We start from the raw sequence: 21,746 nt of genomic DNA, 5'->3' as shown, positions 1-21,746 counted from the left end.
AAAATGTACATTCTAAAGTAATAATCTGGATTATAAAACTACATTCAGATTCACAGTAATATACTAGTAGGTCATACTTAGGGGTGTGGTCTAAAAATGCACAAATAATCGAAAAGCACATGCATGTATCAAGAGCAATTTCCCTATGAGACTCATCAGTTGAGGGCCTGGTAAGCGTCATTTCCAGGTGCAGGCAAGACTAAGACCCAACCAAGGGGAGGAGTTCCTGTGGGGCAGCTGGAGGAGTCCAGAAGCTTCCACCAGGTACCCTGGCAGAAAGAAACAAACCATATCGCTACCACCTTCCCCTTCTTTTTGTACCTAGCTATTCCACTGCAGTTTCTTGGCACTAGAGCTTACTGCCTGATTAGATTACTAGAAATCCAAATCCCTAACAGCTAATGTAACAAGAGTAAACTCTACAGCACAAATGTACGGGAACGGGATAAATGGCAGCTGCTGAGACAAAGGATACTGTGTGGGTGGAACGGGAACACGGAACTGCCACGCCTGGTGACTGAATCCCTTAATGTACCACCTGGTAAAGCTCACAGACTTTGCTAGAAATTAAGTGGGTACCTGCTACACACTGCAGACCAAGCTCTTCCCAACAGATGGGTCTAAACAGAAATTAGGTGCCTTTCTAGAGCCTGGTTCACAGTTTACATTCAACAGATCCTTGGTGAATAGATAATGAATGAATTCCAAAATCACTTAAGGTAAAACTCTCATAAACGGAGAAATGCTTGCAATGTTAAGCAAAATCAGGGACTTAAGAAGAAAACAAAATCATTTTCCTTTGTGGTTGCATTATTCTCCACATCTTTTTATTGGCATTATTTTTTATTTTTGGTTCAACTGGTTTATATTACATTTCTTAGTCTACTTTTAGGAAGTCACTATAGAAAGGTACCAAAGCTGAAACCATAAAACTGTATCTACTAGCTCGTACAGAAGCCCAATTTTTGGGATCTTTTCTGCCTGTCCATGGCCTGGGACTCTGCAACTTCCATTCAGCACTTCACTTGTAGAATAGAACCTACTGTCACCAAAGTCAGAGCTTCTCCCTGTGCTAACATTACTTCCCTCTCAAGATATCACAAGCCTGCTTTCATTTCGATATCCAGATTATTCGGTGCTGAAAGGAAGCCCAGCATCTATTTATTCCCCAGGGCAGCTACAGGCCTTCCTTGTTAATCTCAAGGAAATTTCCAGGCATAAAACTAAAGAGAAAAAACAAAACCTAAAGAGCCATCAAATACAGGTCATTGATCTTCAGGTTTACAGCTATTATAGATATAGCTATAAACAATAACACTAGTGACTGAACAAGGATCAGCAGTAAACAAAGCTACTGGTTTATTGACACAGTAGCTACAGACACTTTAGATTTCTTAACATATCTCTGTCTTCCCAGTTTACCTTAGCTTACAATCAGCACATGTGGTTACTACTCTGTTACCAGTCAGAGGTGAAAAATAAGCGGAAGCGATGCTCTTTGTGTGTTCAGACAAAGAAATCAAAGGCTGGCTTCCCTTGGGACTCAGGTGCCTTGCATCGTAAATATGAACATCTCTGTAACGGGAGGAATAAGTCTTGGTGTTACCACAGTACATGTAATAAGCCTCTAGGACAGTGCTAATCATAATTAGACAAACACTCACCACATTCGAGAACAGTTAAGACAGAACCCTCTAATCTTCTGCATTAATTTTACAAACACTAGTAAAGATTTAAAATATTACAAAAATTCCAAAAGCGTAACAATGTAACCAGTGGGTATTGAGATAAGAGTCTAGTTCAGCGATTCTCAACCTGTGGGTCGCGACCCCTTTGGGGGGTCTAACGACCCTTTCACAGGGGTCGCCTAAGACCATCGGAAAACACATATATAATTACATATTGTTTTTGTGATTAATTACTATGCTTTAATTATGTTCAATTTGTAACAATGAAAATACATCCTGCATATCAGATATTTACATTACGATTCATAACAGTAGCAAAATTACAGTTATGAAGTAGCAACGAAAATAATTTTATGGTTGGGGGTCACCACAACATGAGGAACTGTATGAAAGGGTCGCAGCATTAGGAAGGTTGAGAACCACTGGTCTAGTTGGTTTTCCAATATCTCCAAGAAAAAAAATTAACACAGACCAACAAGTTATAAGGTCACATAACTTTTTTTTTTTACAAGTTTTTTTCTCAAAAGACAAAAAGTAAATGCATTTGATGCTAGGGAAAACAAAAATGTGTGCTTGTTTCAATACTTTAACTATTAATTAAATCCAAAAGATTTTTTTTAATCACACTCAAAAATACTGTGTAGAAAAAAAAATTTATTCAGCTGTATCACAAAAGTCAGATATCTTTAACAACCAAACTGAAATATTATCCCTAACATTAAAAGACCTATATCATAGCCCTAGCTGGTCTGGCTCAGTGGATAGAGCATCGGCCTGTGGACCAAAATGTCCCCAGTTCAATTCCGGTCAAGGACATGTATCTTGGTTGCAGGCTCCTCCCCAGCCCAGGCACTGGTCAAGGCTCATGCAGGAGGCAACCAATTGATGTGTCTCTCTCACATCGATGTTTCCCTCCGTCTTTCCCTCTCTCTTCCACTCTCCCTAAAAATCAATGGAAAAATATATCCTTGGGTGAGGATTAACAATCCAAAAAACAAAAAGATCTATATCATAGTCCTGGCCAGGGTGACTCAGTTGGTTGAGCACCGTCCTGTGCACTGAAAGGTTGCCAGTTTGATTCCCAGTCAGGGCACATAGCCAGGTTGCAGGTTCGATCCCTGTCGGGGTGCGTGCAGGAAGCAATGGATCAATATTTCACTCTCACATCAATGTTTCCCTTTCTCTTTCTCTTCCTCTCTTTCTAAAATCAATAAAAGCATGTCCTTGGGTGAGGATTAAAATAAAGGACCTAAATCATAAAATTTTATGAAGAACATACCTCAATCCTGCAGTTATGAAATACTGTCTATGCACTGGGTGGACATGAACAGTTCTTATTTTGCTCAAAGAAGAAGTGATCAGTTTCTCATGAGAAGTTCCAGGTGTCCGTCTATCCACCAATGACATACTTCCATCCCAGTGTCCTACTATCAAAGTGGAGGCTTCTTCTGCCAAGAAGTCAAAGGAGGAAAGGCTACTTCCCTCGTTTCTATACACCTAAGGATATAAGTAGCAATCAACTTTATATAACTCTTCTTTTAAAGAAAGTCAATGCATAAATTCTTTGATTTAAAAAGTTATGAAACACTTTACCCAACTAACCTCATTTATCCTCCACCATCCCCACAGGAAGGACAGGACAAAATGATTGCCCCGATCAGAAACTAAGGCACCAATCAATTGTGAGAAAATGGTCGGTCCACCCGTCACGGCTACATCCCAAATCTCTTAAGTCCAATAAACTTCAGTTTCAGATCTACCCTGTGAAACATACTAGGAACTGGACTAAATCTGAATTCTACCCAATTGAAACACCTTAATATACCAGGTAACTTTGCCAATAAAGTCCAAGATATATGGCTGAATGCTCACCTACTCTTGATGGAAGTGTAGAGACACAAAATTCTGACAGCTGAGGAAGATACATCAAAATATTTAATGCTCATACCTAGTAACTTCACTAAGATATACACTGAGTGGCCAGATTATTATGACCACCTGATGTTCGTAGGCAAATTAGCTGTAATTTCACGCTGAAGTTGCTAGAGGGCCAGACCATTATAAATAGGGAAGCAGGTTGTTTACCACAACAGAAGTGGTTTTTTTCTGAAGATATGGGTAAACAACGCGATTTAACAGCCTTTGAACGTGGGATATATTTGAACGTGTGTGGCCAGATTATTATGACCACCTGACGTTTGTAGGCAAATTAGCCGCACACTACATCATATGGGATATGGAAGCCAAAGGCCTGTTCGAACACCTTTGCTGTCTGCAGTTACCAAGATAAAACATCTCCAATTCACACAGGAACACAAGGGTTGGACAGTCAAGCATTGGAAAAAAGTCATGTGGTCCGATGAATCACGTTTCCAGTTGCATCATGCAGATGGCAGAGTGAGAATTTGGCGGAAACAGCATGAAAGCATGCACCCCACATGCATGAGTACAACCCTTCAATCGGGACTGAGTGAGACGGACTGGAGACACCCAGGGGCCCTTTCGTGGTCCCTTCCTGGCTGGCCAACCTCCCACATCCCTCCCCAGCCTCAATCGTGCACCGGTGGGGTCCCTCGGCCTGGCCTGCGCCCTCTCGCATTTAGCCGGACGGCGGAATGATCAGTCGCTATGATGTGCACTGACCACCAGGGGACAAACGCTCAACACAGGAATCTTGCAGTCCAAGGGCTCCCGGACTGCAAGAGGGCGCAGGCCGGGCTGAGTGATCCCCCTACCCCGGAGTGCATGAATTTCATGCACCAGGCCTCTAGTAAGAAATAAAAAATAAATGTTGTAGAATGTGTGAGTGCTCAAGTAAGAGAGGATGACCACAGTTCTTATTGTTGAATCATAAACTGTTGCTGATTTTAGGTTATAATAAGTATTACTATAAACTGAGATTAACAAATTAATATACCAGAGGCATCCCAACCACCATACACCCAAAAAAGCCCGTATACACAAATGAAACTTGAAGTATTCAGTCAATATATTAAAATGGTTAAGTGTAGCCCTAACCAGTTTGGCTGAGTGGATAGAGCATCAGCCTGTGGACTGAAGGGTCCCAGGTTTGATTCCGGTCAAGGGCACATCCCCAGTAGCGGGTGTGCAAGAGGCAGCTGATTGATATTTCTCTCTCATCGATGTTTCTAACTCTCTATCCCTCTCCCTTCCTCTCTGTAAAAAATCAATAAAATATATTTTAAAAAATAAATAAAATAAAATGGTTAAGTGTAGAGTGAGGCTTTGGAGTCAGACAGACCCCAGTGCAAATTCTAGTTCTGCCAGTTATGTCCTTGAGCAAGCTAATAAGCCTCTTTACCTGTTTTTTCAACTGTTAAATGGGAGATAACATTACCTACTATTTCATGAGGTATTATAAGGCTTAATAATATATTAAAAGCACACTCAAGTTAATGCCTAACACAAGGTGATTGTTTAAACAGTAGTATGAGGAACACAGTACTAACATGCAACATTATGGGTGAATCTTAAAAGCATTGTGCTACCAGCGGGGTGAGGGCATGAGTGGGGGTGGGAGGGCCATGGGGGAATAAGGACACATATGTAATACCTTAATCAATTAAAAAAAAAAAGGCACTGTGCTAGGTGAAAGAAACCAAACACAAAAAGCTAATACTGAATGATTCCATTGACTTGACCTTCTGTTACAGGCAAAATTATGGGGACAGTAATCACATCAGTGGTTGGCAGGGACTTCAGGAAGGAAGAGGGGACTGACTACAAAGGGTCATGAGGTAATTTTTTTGAGTGATGGAAATTTTCTGTATCTTGATTGTGGTGGTGGTTACACAGGTGTATACAATTTGCCAAAACTTACATAACTGTACTCCTAAATTTTATTATATTTAACTTATACCTCAGTAAACCTGACAAAAAAAATAAGTGGAAGAATTGTTATATAAAACTCAATACATACTAAAAAGATAGATAAATGATCCAAATAGACATTTCTCTAAGGAAATGCGAATGGCCAGATAAAAAGATGCTTAGCATCATTAATCATCAGGGAAACAAAAATCAAAACCACAATGAGATACCACTTCCTACCCACTGGGATGGCTATACCCACCAACAATTACAAGTGTTGGCAAGGATGTAGAGACATCAGAACCCTTCACAGATTGTTGATAAATATGTAAAATGGTAAAGCCAATTCGGAAAAAAGTTTGGCAGTTCCGCAAAATTTGAACCTAGAGTTACCATATGACCCACCATTCTAGTCTTGGGTGTATACTCAAAAGAAAGGAAAGCCTATGCCCACACAAAACTTGTACATTAATGTCCATAGTGGCATTATTCACAACAGTAAAACATGAAAACAACCCACCTGTTTGTCAACTAACGAATGGATGAGTAAAATCTGGCATAGCCTTACAATGGAAGATTACTCAGCCATAAAAAGGAACTAAGTACCAACACATTCTACAACATGGATGAACCTTGAAAACATTTTGCTAAGTAAAAGAAGCCAGTCACAAAAAAAGTACAAACTGTATGACTCCATTTATATGAAATGTCCAGAACAGGTAAATCTATGGAGACATAAAGTAGATTAGTGGCTGTCTAGGTCTGGGGGAGGGGGAAATTGGGAATACCTACTAATGATCAAGGGGTTTATTTTAGGGGTGATGAAAATATTCTAAAATTAGATTGTGGTATGGTTTCACAACTCTGTTCTAAGTACTCTATGTACACTAACTCATCTGCACTTAATCCTCATAACAACTCTATAAGGTACTATCCTACTTTACAACTAAGGAAACTGAGGCACAAACAGGTTAAGTAACTTGCCAAGGTCACACAAGTAGTAATAGATGGTTTGGGACTTGAGCAGTATAGTTCTGAAGTCGCTACTACCTTCCCCAGTCTAACTGGTGGAATAATGATTCATGTGTCATTTCATAAAGAATCCAGAATATCACCTGAGACAATATGTAAACACATTAACATTTACCTCTTCAAAAACAGCCTTGGAGAAATCCCCACAGCGTAATGTGCCATCATAGCTCAGTGACAATATGTGAGCTGGATTGGCAGGTGAGAAGTAAAGACAGCTAACCGGTTGACTATGGGGTTGAAAAACATAAACTCCATCTTCTTTTGGTTGGTGAGTCTGGAAGAAGGTTGGGGAAAGGAAGAAGAACAAAAACTAATGAAAAGTAGTAATATTTTCTGTCATTATGTCATTATACTATTGGTATCTGTATTATATTCAATCTTTTCTTAGTCTATCATTACACTCACCACCTCCCATTCAGAAAGTCAGAACTAGAAACTTTATACTGTCACTAAGCTACTTTTTTCTCTAATTTTCAATTCAACAATAAGTCACATTTATTTTTAAGTTTCTAGCTTTTTGCAACTAGGTAGTTTTTTCATTATAAAGAGAGAAAAAAATTAATGTTCATTATGATTTCAGTTCATAAAATCCTCAGGAAATGAAAAATCCACTCAGTATTTTTCCTTACTACCAAAAACAGTACCAATACCGTCACCACTTTGCTTCGTTAAGTTTGCTGCTATATAATATGAGCACATACAGCATTCTCAGAATACTTTTTGCAAGGTATTTAGTCCTTGAACAAATTAAGAGTTCTAGAAATATTTTACTCCCTAAGTACACAATGAAAATGCATGAATTTTAATTTCCACATTAATATTATTATGTACAAAAATAGCCAAGATTTGGAAGCAGCCAAAGTGTCCATCAGTAGATGAATGAATAAAAAAGCTGTGGTACAGCCTGGACTATGTGGCTCAGTGGTTGAGCATCGACCTATGAACCAGGAGGTCACAGTTCTATTCCCCGTCAGGGCACATGCCCGGGTTGTGGGTGTGGGGGAGGCAGAAGAAGGTATTGGGGGGGATAAATGGTGAAGGAAGAAGACTTGACTTGGTGTGGTGAACACACAATACAATATATAGATGATGTATTATAGAACTGTACACCTAAAACCTATAAAATTTTATTAACCAATGTCACTCCAATAAATTCAATAAAAGGGGGGATTACCTTTTCCACAACTAGATTATCAACTCGTAAGTCATCACTTTCTGATTTGACTAAGTTATATTCTATGCCATGCATCATGTTATGAACCAAAGCAACTATCATCTCCAAATCTGGTTGAGTCTGCTCTAAAATACTCCTCCATTTTTGTTTTCTTTTTTATTTAAAATTTTAAACACAATTTTTTTAAAAAAAGAAGAAAAATTACAATCACAAACACCTCTACTAGTCACTTTTCTCACTCCCTCTTTTTTTCCCCATTTTCCTCCAGCAGCCATTCCTTATTCCTCACTCAAAAGAGGAAAAATCTAAATATCCCCTCAATGTGCTTCTCTCTAGTTTTGAGAATATAAGTGAAAATCTCAGATTTGGTCAATTCACCAGAATGGATTTTCAGGGTAGGGCATGGTAGAAGCTAAACTACACTGTGCCCCCTATCATCTTGGCTACAGAATTTGTTTCTGTCCTGGTAAGCAGTTTTCAAGTTATATTTCTTCCTTGTTGTTTTAAGTAATTTTTTATATTTGACTATCTTTTGTTCATTTTATGAGAAAATTCCAACCCCCCACTTTAAACTAAATACACCAGGTTAAGAGTGAGCCTAACTATTTTAAACCTAAATGAGTCCAGGACCAGTTAGTTTTGAGCCTGTGACTATCTGTGCACACTGGATTGGTATAGGAAAGCTGGAAGTACAAGCACCAGTTAAGACAAAGATGGTAATCCCAAAAGAGGAGATGGGGCCCTGGCCCAACATGGTGGCAGTAAGAATGGAAATAAAGGGGCAAAAACATTAAAGGACGTTACATAAGGAATAAAGGGAACACCCAGCCTAAAACTCTTCAATGGTTTCCAGTTGCCTTTAGGATAAAAACAAAATTCTTAAACAAAAATTATAAAGATATACATCAGCCCTCTGTCCACCTCTACAGCTTCCTCCATTCATCGCCTTTGTTCATCCTTTGCTGTCTATGCTCTAGCCACAGGCATTCTCACAGGCTCTGGAATGCATCAAGTAAGCACCTCCTGCTTAAGGTCCTTGACATGCTGTTCCCCTGGTCTGAACACTCTTCCCCTTTCCTTTACTGGGCTTACTCCTACTACTCAGCTTTCAAATCTCAACTCCGTTCTCACTTCCTCAGGGACGCCTTCCCTGGTCGTGCAAATTAGGCCAGTCCCCCGTTATGTGTTTTCAAAACACTACTTTTCCTTCATGACATGAATCAGTGTATAATCCACTTACCGAATATGAAATTACACAGTTGATAATTATCTCATTAATCCTGCTTTTGCTACTAAATTCTAAACTCTATGTGGACAGAGACAGTCTTTGCTCACAAACGTTTACTGGCGGGGGAGTATTAGAATAACACCTCACACAAAATACTCAATGTGTGGGTGGATGGATGACTGAATACAGGCTAACTGAACTTTTGATCCTAGGTGCGACTACAAAACTGACAGAAAATTAGGAGAAAAAATTAAGAGCCCTGGCTGTGTAGCTCAGTTGGTTAGAGTGTCATCCGATTCACCAAGATTGAGGGTTCGTCCCCTGGTCAGGGCATATCTGAGAATCAACCAATGATCACTTCTCAGCCTTTTGGCTAAGATCAAGGGAAGGATCAACCAATGAATGCATAAATAAGTGGAACAACAAATCAATGTTTCTCTCTCTCAAATCAATAAAACAAAATGAAAAACAAGGGAGTGTCAAGGCAATTCAATGGGGAAAGTATTGTCTTTTCAACAAATAGTACTGGGACAACTGGATATTCACATACAAAAAGATAAACTTGGATATGGACATATATGTAATACCTTAATCAATAAAGAAAAAAAAAGATAAACTTGGGCCCTTACCTCACACATACAAAAAATAACTCAAGGTAGATCAGCAAACTAAACGTGAAAGCTAAAACTATAGAAGTTTGCGGAAGGGATGGGGGGAACAGGAGAAAATCTTCAAGATTTTGACCTAGACAAAGATTTCTTAGACACAACACCAAAATCATTTTTATTTTTCAATTACAGTTGACATATATTGTTATATTAGTTTCATGTGTGCACCCCAGTGATTAGACATTACATAACATACTGATTATCCCGATCAATCTCACAGCCATCTAACACCATACACAGTTATTGGAACATGACTATACTCCCTATGCCGCACTTTACATCCCCGTGAATATTCTGTAACAACCAATTTTACTGCTTAATCCCTTCACCTTTGTCACCCATCCCCTCAATTCCCCTCCCATCTGGCAACAGTCAAAATGTTCTCTGTATCTATAAGTCTGAGAAATTGTATTTTAAACATAATTAGAAAAATAAGAACTTTGTGTGATCTTTTCATGTATACATTTAAAGTTATAATAAAGTTTCTTGGCAGTCAATGTATGCCCAGATGACTAACGATATTCAAGCTAAAAATGCTAAAGTTCTATAAAGCAAATTTAAATTTCTCAGATTTCTAAAATTTGGAATCACAAAGCACAAAACTATAAATAAGTAACATCTATAAACATATAGTTCTAGGCTATTTTCTTGCAGACTATTTACTTTAGTCAAACTTTATATCTTCAAAATATTAATAACTTACCAAATCCCAAAGTCCAACTTGCCCAGATCTGGCCCCAGCTGCCACCAAAGTTCTAATTTCTGATGGATGAAGAGCCATAGAGAATACTGAACCTTTGGTAACTTTACAAACAGTATCTTCACTAATGACCATGCCACTTAAATTGGCTTTGTAGCTGAGAAAATTAAAAGGTTATATTTTAGACATAAAACCATTCTTAATTGACAAAATAAGTAAAAAGATGACACAAAAAAGAAAAAAAAAACACAATTAGTAAACAAATGTGGGGAAATATTAAACTTCCTGTAAATAATGAGGTACTATTTTTCACTTATAAAACACTAGTAGGCTACAGTTAAACACATACATTCATATATATTGCTAGTTCATATATATTGCTAGTGGCAGAATAAATTCATATAAGATTTTCAAAAGAAAAAAAGATTTTGAAAAACAATTCAGCAATGTGTACCATAATATCTGACACATTAATCTCACTGCTGGAATCTATCCTAAGGAAATAATCTACTATCATACACATATACTTCAACAAACACATACACACATACAAGCACACAAAACTAAATAGAAAACAACTCCAAATACCATGAGGGTAAGAGAAGGTTAAGTAAATTCCACCTACTCAATAAAATATTCTGCAATTAAAAAATTTAAAGAATCTAGTAACATTCAATCACAATGTTAATGAAAAAGTATAATGCAAAATTATATAAACATTAGAACATGACAAACCAATATCACCCCAATAAATTCAATAAAAAAGAAAATAAAAGAACATAGAGTAAAAATGTTTGTGGATTCAGTCATTCAAATGAATATATACTAGGTGCCAGGCACTATTCTGGGAATTGAGACAAAACCCCTACATTCATGAAGCTTATACCTAGAGGTATTGCATATGGCAATACTTTAAAGGAAATATACAAAATCAACAGTTGTTAGGAAATATTATGGATAAAATTTTCATCTCATTTTCAAAATTTCCAGTTTTATAGTCTTTATAAATTAAAGGTCTCAGAAAATGTGAATAAAGACCAGGAATTTTAACTGACCTTTTAATGCTCGATAACTCCTTCTCATTATTCTTACTACTTGTCTGAAACAATGGGAGAGATCAAAGTACTAAGTTAATATATGTACTGAATTTTCATTAACAAATGATTCTAAAAGCTTATGTAAGCCTACCCAACTGATACCTTGTTCACTTCTGCCCAAGTCTGCAGAAATCCTTTAAGTAGTTCACTGTTATCATCTCGGTTTTCAGGAGTCATTTCTAAAGGCCCAGGAGGTAACAAAGGCTGTTATAAAAAAATAAAAACATATAAAAGAGTTGATGTCGCCCTGCCCTGGAATAGAGGCTTGAGATTTTTCACAGCTTTACTTTCAATACCAAACATAGGGGTGACACATCATTAGCATTCAAAAATAGTGTTCAATGAATGAATGGCACATATCCTGTAAGTAATAAAATGTATTATCTTTTAATCATCTCAATCCAGTAAAGGAGATATCACATGTTAAAAACACTGGAATGAAACTTAGAGAAGTTAACTTACCCAAAGTTCCACTGCCAATAACTGGTTATGAGAGTTGATTCAGACAGTTCAATTTCATTAATCAAAGTTATTATTCTATGCCAGTGTTTTTAAAAAGAGATTGTAACCTATGGGTCATGAAATCACTTTAATGTCACAACCAGCAATGTGTTTTAGTGAATAAGAATAGAATAGGAAAAAAAAAAGAATAGAATAGAAAATACAAAAGTGCATCACATGTAGTAAGGGTAAGTATCATTTCACAAGTTTTGTTTTACGGGTGTGTGTGTGTGCGTATGTAATGAGTTCAATGTAATTATATTTCTTATTTTGAGTGGAGTCTTCAAAAAATTTTGAAAGCTACTCTTCCCATAGTACCTTAATTTGCAATTCGCTTCCAAAGCATGAGCCTAATTAGTGTTATCTCCAAAATTATAATTAAACATTTAGAGGTATAGAGTGTTAAAAACAGAAGGTGCTCTGGAATAAAAAATATAATTATTTAGACTAAAATTATTTAAGATTAAAATCTTATTTAGACAATAATTTGGTAAATAAGACTCTTTCCACCCAGACAGCATAAAATTAAACTATAGCTAAAAACTCCATTACTATTAACACATATTATTTATCAATAATATTAGTTAATAACTACCATTTATTGATTACTTACTAAGCCCTAATAAAATGTAAGGATCTTTATAGAAACTATTTCATTTAACCCTCACAACACCCTACTGAGGTTTCTATTATTGCTGCAATTTTAAAAATGGGAAAACCAGAACTCAAAAAGGTTAAGTAATTTACCCACAATCCCATAGCAGGTAAACCAGCAGAGACAGAGAATCCAACCAAGGAATGACTAAGAAATCTTAGTCATTAAACCAGCAATTTTCAATCTTTTTCATCTCATGGCACACATAAACTAATTACTAAAATTCTGTGGCACACCAAAAAATGTATTTTTGGCCAATCTGACCAAAAAAATAGGTATAATTCTGATTCATTCACACAGGACAGCTATTATCGTTTTATCTGACAATGTAAGGCAAAAGAGATCAGTGCCCCTAACTAGTCAGGGATTGCATGTTTTAAAAATTCTCGGGGCACACTGGTTGAAAACTGCTGCATTAAACCATTCAACAGTCAAGTACCAAATTAATAAATACAAATTAAACATAATTTAGTGACCTGTTAATCTAATTTCAAGCACTTCAAAATGTTCAGTATTTTATTGAGTTAATATAGTGTATTTGCACTCTTCCTTACATTTTCATCTTCTACTACTGTTGGCTGGGTTGGGGTTTCCGGTAATGAAACTCCTAAAGGATCTACATTTAGTAATCGCATTGACCTTCTACATCCAATTTCATTTTCTCTCTTCTTAGGCTTCTTTCTAAAGAAGTGGAAAAAACTCACGTTATACTCAGAAAAGTTATATGAATTTACTAATATTAAGGGGATAACTTCTAGGAATGTATCTCATGGATATAGTCACACACTGCCATATGTACATGGCTATACTGATTTTAATTAACACTCTGAAAGCATAATAAATGTTCATCATGGGAAGATGAAGGGTGTTAAAAAAATTATGACACCCTCACAATTTTGTCTGTTTGTTAACATGAATGATTTTCCTACATTAAAATGTGCAAAGTTTCAAAAAATAAATTATGACAGACATATCAAATAGAATAATTTGTAGCCAGAATAAAGAATTAAATATTATGTTAATATGAAATGAACTCATAAGAAGGAAACAAAAACAAGGTCCAGTACATATTAAATATTATTTTATTTATTTTTTACAAAAAGGTTGCATATACACATACATTTGTGCATGCTGAGATCACCTATTGAAGAATATACATGAAACTATTAAGAGTGGTTGCCTCTAGGGAGAAGGCCTGGAGAACTAAGGTCTAGGATGGGAAAGAGACAAACATTTCATTATATTCCCTTCCATATAGTTTACTTTTTAAAAATCATATACAGGGTGGGGCAAAGTAGGTTTACAATTGTGAGTACGTGAAAGTTTATTCTTATTACTTATGTATTATTGTATCATTTTCCATACAAACAACTGTTGACCTATGTTTGCCCCACTCTGTATATACCCTACATTTTAATGCACTATTTTTCTTTTTAAATTTTTATTATTTTTTTAATATATTTTTATTGATTTTGGAGAGGAAGGGAGAAGGAGAGAGATAGAAACATCAATGATAAGAGAGGATCATTGATTGGCTGCCTCCTGAATGCCCCCCACTGGGGATCGAGCCTGCAATCCAGGCACGTGCCCTTGACTGGAATTGAACCTGGGACCCTTCAGTCCACAGGCCGACACTTTATCCACTCAGCCAAACCAGCTAGGGCCTATTTTTCATTTTAAAATAGTAGTTTAGAACTTTCAGTTTCTGATTCCACATGTAGAGAACTTGAAAGTCACCACTCTGTCTCATGCTGAGGGGTGGGAATGGCCAGGGAGAGGTCAATGGGGGAAAAAGGAAACATATGTTTAATGCTTTCAACAATAAAGAATTTAAATTTTTTTTTAAAAGGTGGACAGAAAAAGCAACAACTTTTCTAGGATCCTTAAGAATGGCAAGGACACAGTGAAAACCACTGACCCCAATATTGGAGAGCCACACAGGAAAACACAGGACTCATGGCTTACTGGAGCAGAGACTCCGGAATGAAAGCCACCAGGGAAACCAGTGCCTGAACCACCAGAAAAACCTAAACTGTAATTGACCAACTGCTGGAGGCTCAGTGTAGACAAGTCTGGGAGTTAAAAACTCCATGAGAGTCTACACAAAACCTGCACATGGATGTGTATAGTACATTCATACAACAAAAATTAATGAAATAAAGCTGTACATATCAACATGAATGAATTTTAAGATATATAAATGCTAGAGGCCCGGTGCACAGATTCGTGCACATTGAAAGTAAATTAATTAGAAGGCGGCCGGCGGGGCAGGACTGGGCGAGACGGGCTGGACACGCCCTGGAGCCAACCTCTCACGGTCTCTCTTCTGACAGACGGCTGCACCTGGGGCAGCACCCGGGGCTCGAAGGGTGTCTGTGGAGTGAGCAGGGTCCCTCCAGCACGGAGGGTCCCTCGGCCTGGCCTGTGGGGATTGGGCCGAAACTGGCAGTCCAACATCCCCCAAGGCAGGGGTCCTCAAACTATGGCCCGTGGGCCACATGCGGCCCGCTGAAAACATTTATCCGGCCCGCCGGGTGCTTTTGCTGCCGCTGCCTGTTGCTTAGCAGCCGACTAGTTTTTTTTTAAACTATAGTCCGGCCCTCCAACGGTCTGAGGGACAGTGAACTGGCCCCCTGTTTAAAAAGTTTGAGGACCCCTGCCCCAAGGGGTCCCAGAGTGTGAGAGGGCACTCTGCAAAGTTGCTGTCACTCGGCAGCTCCTGCGTTGAGCGTCTGCCCCCTGGTGGTCAGTGTGTGTCATAGCTACTGGCTGGTCAGCCAGTCACTTAGGCTTTTATATATATAGATGAGAAAAATAAGAAAATCCAAAAATATAAAAATGGTATTGTATGTGAACACCAAAAAATGGCAAAATTAAATATATTGTTATGGATACATTCATCGGTAGTAAAACTATAAATAAACTCAAGAAGTGATTATCACAAAATTCAGCATAATAGTTATATCTGAAGGAAGGTGTATATATGGACCTTCAAAGGCACTGTAATTTCTATTAACCTGGATGGCAGGTACATGAGTGGTTGCTTGTATTACTATTACTTTCTCAACTATACAAATATTTTATATGTGCTTCTTTTGTATGTATATTTAATTTTTTTTTATTTTAAACCCCTCTGGATTGTTACAACATCAACTTTACAGAAAAAAGAAAGAAAAATTATGGAAACTGTCCAAAGTTAGTACCACAGCTATAAGTTGCAGAATCAAAATTTGAAATCAAGTTTGCCAAATTCCAAAAGCTATGCTCTTTCCTTTAAATTATATAATTTCCACTCTCCCGACTTGATACTAATACCTATAAAGTTATGCACTGCTTTGCCATGTTTTGGTCAACAATGGAATACATACACCACAGTGGTCCCATAAGATTATAATGAAAATGAAAAATTCCTGTTGCCTAGCCTAGTGACTTTGTAGCAGTCATAGCATTGTAGCACAAGGCATTACTGTTGTGTGCCTCTCCAGTCTATGGACTGCTATCAACTAGAAATGCCTGGGGGCACTCACCTGGACCCCAGTGAGGTTCCCAGACATCTCCCCTTTCTAGACCCATGTTACAACTGGACCTACTCTCACAGTGATTGCAAGATGCCCTTTAGCAATAACCATTAGGAAACTTTAAAGAGAAAAGAAGAGTTTATTATTTACAGGCCCTGGAACCTACGAGGAATGCCAGGGAGCATACAGCCAGATCAAGGATAGACAGAAAGCAAGAGCCTAAGGTTCTCCTTTTATTGGGTCGAGAATGGGAGTCTAGGGTTTCACCAGAGGATTCTGGGGGGTTTTTTCCTCACCAGAGGATATTTTTCCATTGCTTTTAGATAGTGGAAGAGTGGAAGGGTGGAGGGGGAGAGGGAAGGGGAAGGGGAAGGGGGAGAAGGAGAAGGAGGGGGAGGGGAAGAGATAGGGGAGGGGGAGGGAGACAAGGAAAGGGGGAGGGAGGAGGAGAGTGAGGGGGAGAGAAAAAAACCTCAATGTGAGAGAGACATTGGTTGGTTGCCTCCCACACATCAAGGAACAAACCTACAACCCAGCTGCCTCCCGCACATGCCCCAACCGGAGCTGGGGTACAAACCTGCAACCCAGGTATGTGCCCTTAACCAGGAATTGAACTGATTTCCCTTCGGTACACAGGCCAATGCTCTAACCACTGAAACACATTGACCAGGGCTCACTATAGGGTTTTACAGGCTCACTCTGTTTTCTTTTAAATCTTTATTGTCAAAAGTATTATACATGTCCCTTTTTTTCTCCCCATTGACCCCTGCTGGCTCGCCCTAGCCCCCACCTCACTCTTTATTGGTGAACTTAAAACATAAGAATTTAAAGCACTAGAAAAGAAAAAGAAAAACAAAACAAAACCAAGTAGCCCAAATGGTTAGTTGTCATAATCAACCACGATCTCTAAGTATGGGGAGGCGGCCTGGCTCTTTATCTAGTGGCTGGCAATGTATTTATTCTAGTTAGCCATCCTTGAAGCCAGATGCCTCTGTGAAATGAATGTCTCTTTGAAATGCATGCCTCAGTCAGGCACTTGCATTAAAAAAAAAAAAAAAAGCCTACTGTCAGGGCTTTATACCACAACTAGAGGCCCAGTGCACGGATTCATGGTGGGGGTCCCTAGGCCTGGCCACCAGACACCTACTTGGTTCCTTGCCTCCCGCCCACTCCTCACCACCGCACTGCCACTGCAGTGGGCAGGCTGATTGGGGCCTGCTGGCCGGGGGGAGGGACAGGGCGCAGGAGGCTGGCTGCTGGCACCAAGGAGGGAGCCAGCCCTTGGCCCCTCTGGGAAAGGGGCCGCATCTACCGCCACCTACCCCCGGTTCCCTGTCCCAGCCCAGGGCACAAAGGCCCTGGTGGGGTCAGGAGAGAAGGCAACAGTCGCCGGCCTGGGCACAGAAGGAACGGACGCCAGACATCGACATCCCACCACCACGCAGTTCCCCAACCCACCCACCCCCCTCCTCCTTCCCTCGCTGCCATGCCACCGCCACGGGCAATGGGCCGATGGGCCAATCGGCCGGCTGGCTGGGGGGAGGGTTGGGAAGGAGGGACCGCAGGCGGTTGGCCAGCCACAGGAGGTTGGCTGTTGAGTGTCTGCCCCCTGGTGGTCAGTGCGTGTCATAGTGACTGGTCGTTCCGGTCATTCAGTTGCAAGGGTCGCTTAGGCTTTTATATACATGGATTATGGATTTGTGATGGTGCTACTGTAAACAAACCTACTTTGGTATAAACGTATAGCAGACATAATTACAGTAGTAGGCTATACCACTTAGGTTTGCAGAAGTGCTCTCTATGATGTTCACACAACGATAAAGTTGCCTAAGAACGAATTTGGGAACAAATCACCAATCTTTACTAATAAAAAATATGCAAACATAAAGCGATTAATCAGCTGGCAACATAACCAGTGCTACTTCTTTGCAGGATTAATAACTTTCCTCTTCTAACATTACACACTTGCAAATATATGGCCATAATTAAGTTTAGCTTTCCTGAAGTTAATTGACCTGTATTAGAATCAAACCAAGACCCTGGCCCGGCAGCTCAGTTGGTTAGAGCCATGGTCGGCAAACTGCGGCTCGCGAGCCACATGCGGCTCTTTGGCCTCTTGAGTGTGGCTCTTCCTAAGCCTTAGGAGTACCCTAATTAAGTTAATAACAATGTACCTACCTATATAGTTTAAGTTTTAAAAATTTGGCTCTCAAAAGAAATTTCAATCATACTGTTGATATTTGGCTCTGTTGACTAATGAGTTTGCCGACCACTGGGTTAGAGCATCGTTCTGATATGCCAAGGTTATGGGTTGGATCCTCGGTCAGGGCACATACAAGAAGCAACCAATAAGTGGAACAACAAATCGATTTCTCTCTCTCTCTCTACCCTCCTCCTCTCTCTAAAATCAATAAGTTTTAAAAAAATCAAACCAATTAAAGTGATGCTATATTTCATTACCATTAGCATTAAACTAATGATCTAAAGATACCAAGATTTTTAGATTCTTCATTTATACATAAGCACTGCTAAAATGCAGTAGATAGAACTTAAGCTAAGGAAGCCTGAAGCTCAGATCCTAAAACTTCCACTTCTGAGCTATTTTGACCTTAAGCAAATTACTTTACCTCTTTGAGCCTGTTCTCTATTTCACAAAATAGATATATTACCTCCAACATTTGGTTGTTATCAGAATTAAATGAGATAAAGCCCTAGCTGGTTTGGCTCAGTGGATAGAGCATTAGCCTGTGGACTGAAAGGTCCCAGGTTCAATTCCAGTCAAGTAACATGCCCAGGTTGCAAGCTCCATCCCCAGTAGGGGGTGTGCAGGAGGCAGCTGATCAATGATTCTCATCATTGATGTTTCTATCTCTCTCTTCCTCTCCCTTCCTCTCTGAAATTAAAAAAATATATACACACACACACACACACACACACACAGAGAATTAAATGAGATAAAATAGGACAAAAATTTTAGGCCACTGCACTGTATTTTATAGATGTTCAATAAATGTTCATTTCCTTCCTTTATTCTAGTAATGTAAAAGAAAACAAATTGAGAAACAAAAAGCCAGAAAAGTTAAAAGAAAGTAGAAGAATCTTTAAGAATAACAGTTTCCTTGCCGAAACCGGTTTGGCTCAGTGGATAGAGCATTGGCCTGCGGACTGAGGGTTCCCAGGTTCGATTCCGGTCGGGGGCATGTACCTGGGTTGCGGGCACATCGCCAGTAGGAGATGTGCAGGAGGCAGCTGATCGATGTTTCTCTCTCATCGATGTTTCTAACTCTCTATCTCTCTCCCTTCCTCTCTGTAAAAAATCAATAAAATATAAAAAAAAAAAAAAAAAGAATAACAGTTTCCAGTGAGAGGAAGTAAAAGAGCATACAAGGGGGATAAATGGTAATGGAAGGTGACTTGACATGGGGTGGTAAACACAAAATACAATATACGATGATGTATCATAGAATTGTATACCTGAAATCTATATAATTTTATCAACCATTCTTACCCCAATAAATTCTATTAAAAAGGGGAAAAAAGAATAATAGTTTTCTAGGCAAAAATAAGAATAATTTAGTGGAAGTAAAGATTTCCCTCCATTAACAGCAACAGTATTAAATAGAAATCAGCTTTCAAGATTCAATTTCCTCTATATTCCTTTGATGAGGATGAGAACTTTAGTTATTAAAAAGTAGCATTCTCTCAGAAATACTATAAGGATTAAGATTAAATTACAGAGTTTCTGATCTTACTTATTTTACTGTGCTGAATCATTTTTCAAATTATAAAACAACTCAGCAATATATCATGGAGCAGACACTGCAAATCATATCTTTTACCTTCTGGATTCAGAAGGCTGTCTCTTCTTTATCATTTCACGGAACCTTGCAGCTGACTGCAAAATATACAAAGTATATACACATAAAAATAATAGCTTATAACTACACAGCTTACCTTTTAAAATATTAAGTATCTGCCACTATATCCATATAAACTAACATCTATACAGGAAATAAAGATCCTTAAAATGATACCTGCTCTTGGTAGTAGACCTGAGATAATTATTCTACCCTATATAATAAAAGGCTAATATGCAAATCAACCGAATGGCGGAACCACCGGTCACTATGATGCGCACTGACCACCAGGGGGCATACGCTCAACACAGGAGCTTTCCCCTGGTGGTCAGTGCGCTCCCACAGCGGGAGTGCCGCCCAGCCAGAAGCCGGGCACACGGCTGGCGAGGGCAGCAGCGGTGGCAGGAGCCTCTCCCACCTCCAAGGCAATGCTAAGGAGGACCCGTCAGTCAGACATCCCCTGAGGGCTCCTGGACTGCGAGAGGGCACAAGCGGGCTAAGGGAATTTCATGCACTGGGCCTCTAATCAATAATAAAAGCAGCCTGGCCGGCGTGGCTCAGTGGTTGAGTGTCAACCTATGAAACCAGGAGGTCAAGTTTGATTCCCTGTCAGGGCACATGACTGGGTTGCGGGCTAGATCCCCAGTGTGGGGCCTGCAGGAGGCAGCCAATCAATGATTCTTTCTCATCATTGATGTTTCTATCTCTCTCTCCCTCTCCCTTCCTCTCTGAAATAAAATATATATATATAAAATAATAATAGCCCTGGCCGGTTTGGCTCAGTGGATAGAGCGTCGGCCTGCGGACTCAAGGGTCCCAGGTTCGATTCTGGTCAAGGGCATGTACCTGGGTTGCGGGCACATCCCCAGTAGGAGGTGTGCAGGAGGCAGCTGATCGATGTTTCTCTCTCATCGATGTTTCTAACTCTATCCCTCCCTTCCTCTCTGTAAAAAAATCAATAAAATATATTTTAAAAATAAATAAATAATAATAATAATAACAAAAGCAAATATCTAATACTGTCTAAAGTACTGACATTCTGATGCCTTAAACCAGGTTGCTAATGAGTTTACAGGATTAAACATTAAACATTTAATCAAATATACTATTACAAATTAAAACGTTTAACTTCCACTAAGGCAATCATACTTTGATATTTTCTAGAAAAGTTATGTTATACTTATGTAATAAATCAAATCATAATTTCTGTTAACTAAAATCAAAATTAGAGATAGTCTGTCTAAATTTCTCATGAACTGTCATTAATGACACATGTATATAATTTAGTTATATAAAATTATATTAACTCACCCTCCCCGCAAGATGCAAACACATACTGAATATTTGGGAATCTGGTATTTGGAGAATTCAATTTATTATTTTTGGGAAAACATCACACATCCTCCTAAACAGTTATTCTCTCACACACTGAAGTTTACTGCTCAGTGTAAAGACACCATGTAAATTATACATTTAATTATAATGATTATAAAATATTAGTATAGATCTAGCCATTTATCCTTAACACTCCCTACACAAGTCTTATTCCCATCTATCATTACAGTCTAAGATTTATATTTTTAAAAAGCTTGTCTTCTCCTTCATCTACCACACATCCTTCAACCCATCCCTCCTTCTCCTTTATCCGTTAAAGAAACCACTAAAACATACCCTGTTTCTTTGAATCCAAGACAACTTTTCATAAGCCATCATTACTTTATGTACCACCAGAGGAGCGAGGGGAGGAGGAGCCAGTTACAGTTTTAAGATGCTTATTTCAAAAATATTAAAATGAAA

General features: G+C 38.8%; 1 protein-coding gene across 1 annotated transcript in view; it reads right to left on the bottom strand.

The window, feature by feature from the left end:
- WDR76 (WD repeat domain 76) overlaps positions 1-21,746 on the bottom strand; it is a 28,473-nt gene that overhangs the window by 4,163 nt on the left and 2,564 nt on the right. The window contains exons 4-11 of the mRNA XM_006093114.3: positions 19,932-19,987; positions 13,129-13,255; positions 11,521-11,622; positions 11,377-11,420; positions 10,325-10,478; positions 6,667-6,825; positions 2,968-3,185; positions 1,423-1,575 (exon numbers count right to left, since the gene is read on the bottom strand). Of these exons, the coding sequence (XP_006093176.2) occupies positions 1,423-1,575; positions 2,968-3,185; positions 6,667-6,825; positions 10,325-10,478; positions 11,377-11,420; positions 11,521-11,622; positions 13,129-13,255; positions 19,932-19,987 (1,013 nt within the window). The remainder of the gene's footprint in view (positions 1-1,422; positions 1,576-2,967; positions 3,186-6,666; positions 6,826-10,324; positions 10,479-11,376; positions 11,421-11,520; positions 11,623-13,128; positions 13,256-19,931; positions 19,988-21,746) is intronic.

This window comes from Myotis lucifugus, unplaced genomic scaffold (genome assembly GCF_000147115.1).
Source record: "Myotis lucifugus unplaced genomic scaffold, Myoluc2.0 scaffold_109, whole genome shotgun sequence".
NCBI classification, from domain to species: Eukaryota; Metazoa; Chordata; class Mammalia; order Chiroptera; family Vespertilionidae; genus Myotis; species Myotis lucifugus.
The sequence above is the reverse complement of the archived record's forward strand: the minus strand, read 5'-3'. Positions and strand labels throughout refer to the sequence as shown.